General features: G+C 31.6%; 1 protein-coding gene across 1 annotated transcript in view; it reads left to right on the forward strand.

Moving 5' to 3' along the window:
- The first annotated feature begins 329 nt into the window (after positions 1-329).
- The window catches only part of LOC107571444 (dehydrogenase/reductase SDR family member on chromosome X-like), an 8,289-nt gene continuing 1,304 nt past the window's right edge, over positions 330-7,314 (forward strand). Inside the window, exon 1 of the mRNA XM_016257772.1 lies at positions 330-574. Coding sequence (XP_016113258.1) covers positions 360-574 — 215 coding nt within the window. The 5' untranslated portion in view covers positions 330-359. The remainder of the gene's footprint in view (positions 575-7,314) is intronic.

Here is a 7,314-nt window from a genome sequence, read left to right on the forward strand (position 1 = left end):
CTAGTACTATAGATGTTGAACTAGTAGATGAACTAGTACTGTATGTTGAACTACTAGATACTGAACTAGTACTGTAGATGTTGAACTAGTACTATAGATGTTGAACTAGTAGTTGTTAGACTATCATTATAGATATTGCACTAGTACTGTAGATGTTGAACCAGTACTATAGATTAGTAGATGTTGGATTAGTACTCTAGATGTTAGACTAGTAGATGTTGGACTAATACTGTAGATGTCGGACTAGTACTGTAGATGTTGGACTAGTAGATGTTGGACTAGTAGGTGTTGGACTAGTAGGTGTTGGACTAGTAGGTGTTGGCCTAGTAATCATTCTGTGAACTTGTGTTCTGTGTTTCATGTCAGCGGCTGTTATGCAGGTTCCTGAAGGCCGAGCCGAAGACAGATTTGAGACTCATTTCACCACTAACTATCTAGGCCACTTTCTGCTGACCTGCCTTCTGCTGGACAGCCTGGTGCATTCTGGGAAGGATGGCTCGTGCTCCAGGGTCGTCAGCATCTCGTCCTCAGCACACTACGCCGCTGACGCCCGTCTGCAGGATCTTCTCAGCATGTGAGTGGAAAAACACGGCACACGTCTGCAGTGGAAATCAGTGACCCGGAGCCAGATTAATCTGCAGATCTAGAGCGCAGAGATGCTGAAATAAATCACAGATAAGAGCCGTCTGGCCCGGAGCGAGAAGGTTTGGTATGTTCTGCGAGCATGTGAGTGGAAAAACACGGCACACGTCTGCAGTGGAAATCAGTGACCCGGAGCCAGATTAATCTGCAGATCTAGAGCGCAGAGATGCTGAAATAAATCACAGATAAGAGCCGTCTGGCCCGGAGCGAGAAGGTTTGGTATGTTCTGCGTCACATGTGATGCTGGTGATTGGTTAGTCGTGTCATGCCTCATATCTTACATCAAAAATACTAGAGATATGGCTTCATAAATCCTCCTGCTGCACAAACGCCTTGTTCCACCTGCAGACCTCCAAACCATTATACACTTACATCCTCAAAAAACAGATTAGTGTAGCACAATAATACAGATAGTATGTTTTTATTATTAACTTTTATACCTTTTATAAATGTAGTCTTCATATGTTGTTTATGTATAGTTTAGTTGTTTTTCATTTATTCATTCAATTGTTACTGTATCTTCATCTTTATATTTATCTATCTTTATATTTTTCACTTTTTATTTATCTATCCTTCTATCTACTGGTCTGTCATTCTATTGTTCTATTGTTCAATCAATCATTCAATCTTTCTATTGTTCTCTCTATTGTTTTGTCATCCTGTAATTCTATCTATCTGTCTGTCTGTCTGTCTGTCTATCGTTCTATCTATCTATCATTCTATCCATCTATCTATCTATCTATCGTTCCATCTATCTTTCTATCTATCATTCTATCCATCTATCTATCTATCTATCGTTCCATCTATCTTTCTATCTAGCTGTCTGTCTGTCTATCTATCTATCTATCTGTCTATCTATTTATCTATCGTGTCTATCTATCTATCTATCTGTCTATCTATCTATCTATCGTTCTATCTATCTATCTATCTATCTATCTATCTATCTATCTATCTATCTGTCTGTCTGTCTGTCTGTCTGTCTGTCAGTCGTTCTATCTATCTATCATTCTATCTATCGTTCCATCTATCTATCTATCTATCTATCTTTCTATCTATCATTCTATCCATCTATCTATCTATCTGAGGGTTGAAGTGTGTCGGCCGGTGGAGATTCTGCTGTTCTGTACTGTACTGTTCTTTTACCGTGGTAAATGTATTTGCACAGGAGGCAGGACTGTTTTATGTTATTTACACACGAGTGATGAATAAACATGCGGTAATGTGAAAACACAGAGCAGGGCGTGAAACAAACAAGTCAAGATGAGGAAGACTGATGGGTGTTTTTACAGTTGCAACATCACAATTTGCCACTTTAATTTCCAGCAAAACTGGTATATAGAGTCATGTGATGTAAGACCCTTAACTCTGATGTTCCTTGGTGTGATGTCTAAGCATCATTTTATTCGGCTGGTTTGCTCTAGTGCAGGTAGTTTGTTGCTCTGTGGTCTGATAAATGACTGTAGAAGAGCTCAGGCTGGCATTACAGTCGTGTTCCCAGCGCTTCTGTGTGTGTGAGATGAGAAGCTCGTCTCGTGTGTGATCTGCGCCTCCGCTCCTCCGCTCCTCCGCTCCTAATTGTCTCAGGTTTCACGCGTGAGAGTCGCTCGAGGGCTCTTCAGCGGATGAGTGTAAGAACAGCAGTGAAACTGCCATCACATCTCATTCATTTACACTGAGAGCTGCTGATTAGTCTGAAGGTGGCACGAGAGTCGTGTGATGTGGGCGTGTCCAGAAATATGATAAAGCTGAGGAATGTTTCACTTTATGTAAATGAGCAGTGATGCGGTACGGCAACTACCAATAGGAGTGAAGACACTGCACTCATATGAATAGACTTGAAATTGATGTCAGTAAAGTTTTTAAGTTACATTTAACTATTTGTATCAGTGCTTTTATTTTAAGTTTTTCTTTTGTCACTGAAACTGGCACAGTGCATTTGTGGATTGTCACATGTATGCATGTAATGCTCAGTGTTGTGATTAACTAATAAATTAAATCTATACAGACATACAGTACATAAAAACAATAACTAATAAAAATGACAAAGGCACATAACAAAATTACTGAAACTAAAATTCAAATAAAACAGAAAATATAAAAATAATAGTTTTTCTTTGGCTTCGGTGCATTTCTCAGATCAGAAATGAAATTCTCAAAACTACGTGTTCAACCTCTACATCATAAAAGCAGTTTCTCTTTCTTTTGAACAAGTTGCGATTGCTTTCTATCAGTAACGTTTTAAGCTGCCATATGGTCATGTTACAACGTGCCCCTCAGATGTTACAATGTACCCCACCTACGGGGCATGTTGTCACATTTCACTTCCAATTTTTGAGGGTAAATAAAGAAAAACGTATACGCCGTAATCATGAAACACAGCAACATATTTGAGAATCGTCGTTCTGCGAGTCATTAAGTAATTATGCTTCTATATTCCAATTAAAGAAATGTGAGGTGAACGTGTGAATACATAATGTGCGCACTTTTGGAGTAAAAGTTTGCATGTTGTGTAGCGAAGCACTGATCAAAATTAAATGGATGCGAACGCGATTGAATATGTAGAGGTTTTTGTCTCGTTATTCTATTCAAAATATCATTAACTCCTGATTGATGTTGCATTCCTGGCAGAAATAAGAACGTTTCGTGTCACTGTAACCAAGTGGTCAAATATCAAAGCTATTTAATCTCAAAGTCAAATTAAAATTCCGTAACAGCTGCCAGAAGTTATATATATATATACTGTATGTGTGCAGATGAAGCTGGATGTAATATCTCTTCAACTTCATATACTGTGCTTTATATACATCTCAGTGTTATTATAGTTAATTAAAACTAAAATCAAAAAACATTATCGTTCCTTGAAATAGATTAAATATTATATAATATATTTTATTTCAGCTAGTTTTCTTATTTTAATTTACTGTATCTTGATGTACTAAAATAAAACTGAATAAAAAACATTTTAAACTAATGAAAATGACAACAACACAACAAAAAAACTAAAACTAACTTGTTTATAATAAAATATAAATATGAGATAAAAACAGTGTTTTTTGTGTCAGTACTATATTATTATAGTTTTGTAAATAATAGATTAACATTAATTTTATTATTAGATAGTTTTATATTTTCAGTTTTTTTTTATTTTTTTATTTTAGTTAAACTTTTAGTAATTTTGTTGTGTGTTTTTGTCATTTTTATTAGTTTATTGTCATATTTCTATTTAGTTTTTAGTGAGTAAGTTGGAGCGCTAAACTTAGACTAAATAAAAAACTAAAAACGTCCCAGGTTACGTATGTAACCATGGTTCCCCGAGGGAACGAGACGCTGCGTCGCAAGGCCATACTTCCGGCATCCCTACTAGAGCTTGCTTCACTCCTAAGAAGCTAGCGCCGGCGGCACCTCACGTGCTTTTAAAGCTTCCTGGTCATGACGTCACCCGCCGCGCACGTCTCGCCCATCGTTCGACTGATTACACATATGATTCAGAGCTTGGTATCACTGAAGGCATTCCCCTAGCGTTTTCCGACGCAGCGTCTCGTTCCCTCGGGGAACCATGGTTACATACGTAACCTGGGACGTTTTTAGTTTTTTATTTAGTCTAAGTTTAGCGCTCCAACTTGAGAAATAAAATAAATTAAAGTTTTTAATATATTTTATTTTATTTCAAGTAATGAGAATGTCTTTTTATTTATTTAGTATAACGTACTATTATAGTTTTTGTTAATATTTTAATTTAGATGTTATTTTATATGATATTTTCTGTTTTTATTTTAATTTCAGTATAATTTCATTTTTTACTTTTTATAAATTATTATTTTAAATTTTAGTACATTTGTTGTGTTTTGTCATTTTTATTAGTTTTTTTAATATGTCTGTATAGTTTTAGTTTTTAGTTGTTCTAGTAAAGTTAATCTAAGCAAAACAAATGTTACCCTGACAGCTATATATATATTATATTTTCTATTTTAATTTTAGTTCAATTTTAATAATTTTGTTGTGTGTTTTTGTCATTTTTATTAGTTTATTGTCATATTTCTATTTCTATTTAGTTTTTTTTTATTATTATTTAGTCTAAGTTTAGTGCTCCAACCTGAGAAATAAAATCAATTTAAGTTTTTAATTTTAGTATAATATACTATCATAGTTTTATTTAATATTTAAATTTAGATTTTATTTTATATTTTCTGTTTTTATTTTAATTTCAGTATAATTTAATTTTTAAGTTGAGAAATAAAATAAATGTAAGTTTTTAATATTTTATTTTATTATTTATATGTTTTTTTTGTTAATATTTTAATTGAGATTTTATTTTATATTTTACTTTCTGTTTTTATTTTAATTTCATTATAATAATTTTTTTTTAATGAGAATGTTTTTTTAATTTTTTAATTTAAAATTTTAGTTTTAGTTAATAATAACCCTGATGAAAAAGTTAAATTATTAGATTAACATAAACATATATAGAGACATTATACAAATAATAATAATGTTTATTAAATATTTTCCCTTAAGAACACGTACTTGTCTTTGTGAGTGACTGCGATGTGAAATATGACTGATCATGACCGGTTTGCTGGGATTCATGCAGTGACTCAGCTGGGAGTTATGACATTATGGATGCCTGAGTTTCTAAATCAATAGCTAGTGTAGATTCCAGCAGTCCCACAAAAGCTCGTCATGCTCTTGATTTAATTAAACGGGATGTTTGTGCGTGAAGCCCTCGGGGAGTCGAGCTCCTCAGAACCGACTTCATGTTCCAACAGAGAGCGTTCCCTGAAGAGCATGTGACCAGTTCATGTCTCCAGTCATCTGTGTGTGAGGCATTTCTATTGTGTGATTAATCATTTAACAAACGAGCGTTAATCACGTCTACAGACGTCTTTACTGTAGCTTTACTGTACCCTGTCAAGCTTAAACAGACAATAGAAGCATAAATATATCTGATAAGACATTTATTGAAAATACTGTATTAGTAGCATGGGTTTTTCTCGGATTAATAAAAAATAGAGATCAAATTTCACCTTAAAATTCTAGGATATTGATATAATTGATATAATAATTTTTTTGTGACCGTTTAGGGTTTTTTCTACTTTATTTAAGTACTTTTACATGTTTTTCCATTACTATTCTCATTACTGTAATGCTTATGCACATTTTAAAGCATCGTTAGATATTAAAATAAAATATTATATAAACTAAATATTAAAATAATTATAAAAATCATAAAAAATAATCCCACTTTATTTAAAAAAAAAAAAATGTATTCCCAATTTATGGAATGCACCCACTAAACTTATTTGTATAATAATAATAATAAGCTAAAAAAAATCAGTTTTTTGTATTTAAATCAAATAATAAAAATACTTAGTTAACTAAAGTTAACTAAAACCATGAAAAATATTGTTACTTGACATAAAATGAACTTTAACACAAATAAAATAAAAACGTAAAATAAAAAAACATACTTTTTAATCAGCTATGTGCCAAGGAAACATTTCTAATTTACGTCACTTACAATAAAATAACTAAAACTAAAATAAAAATAGAGATATTTAAAAGAATGCAAAAAAACTTTAAAGTTAAAAAGTACTAAACCTTTAACTAAAATTACAATTAAAACAGAACGTTTAAAAATAAAAACTATTACAAAATATTAATAAAAAAATATATATATATATTGAAAAATATTTATATTAAAAATACATTCATTAATATTAATTAAGAATATGAATGATACTAAAATAACAGCTGATGAATCAGTTCAAAACTCTGAAGAGTAAGACATGCATCTATTTCTAACCATTTAAACTCTGTGCATGTGAACGTTCATTTAGCAGATATGAATATGTGTGAAATTCAGAAGCGCTGCTCTTGCATGCAGTGCTGTACATAATAATGTGGAATAATGAAGCACGAGCGTCACTGAAGCATGTTCAAGTGAAGCGTGTGAAACTTCACCGTCACGTGCCGTTTGGCTGTCTTTCATCTGTCCTGGCGTCTGTTTAATAAGAGATGATGATTGGTGTGAGTCAGCTTCTGTGTGATGCACGCTGAATGTTGCTTTTATTGTTCGTGTGCTCCAAGCGTAATCATGCATGCTGAGTTTGAAGCAGCAGAAGCCGGATATTTCCCATTACCTCGTTTGATATTTGACTTCAGGTCTTGCACAAGCCTTCAGTGTCATTAGTAATAAATATTACAATAATTATTCAATAAAGAACATTCACACTGATAATAACCAGCCACAAATGATAACTCTATTTACCCACTAGAATCTATAATAATAATAATAATAATAATAATTACTGTATATTATAAAAAAGCTAATATATTATTATTATTATTATCATTATTATTATTATTATTATTATTATAAAGGGCTAATTTAATATTATTAAACCCATTTGAAAATAATAATTAATTATTATTATTATTATTATTAATTATATTATAATAAAAAGCTAATATATTATTATTATTATTATTATTATAAAGGGCTCATTTATTATTATTAAAACCATTTGGAAATAATAATTAATTATTATTATTATTAATAATTATATTATAATAAAGAGCTAATATATTATTATTATTATAAAGGGCTAATTTAATATAATTAAACCCATTTAAAAATCATAATTTATTATTATTATTATTATCATAAATAAT

This window comes from Sinocyclocheilus grahami, unplaced genomic scaffold, assembly GCF_001515645.1.
Source record: "Sinocyclocheilus grahami isolate Dianchi unplaced genomic scaffold, SAMN03320097.WGS_v1.1 scaffold1595.1, whole genome shotgun sequence".
Lineage (NCBI taxonomy): Eukaryota > Metazoa > Chordata > Actinopteri > Cypriniformes > Cyprinidae > Sinocyclocheilus > Sinocyclocheilus grahami.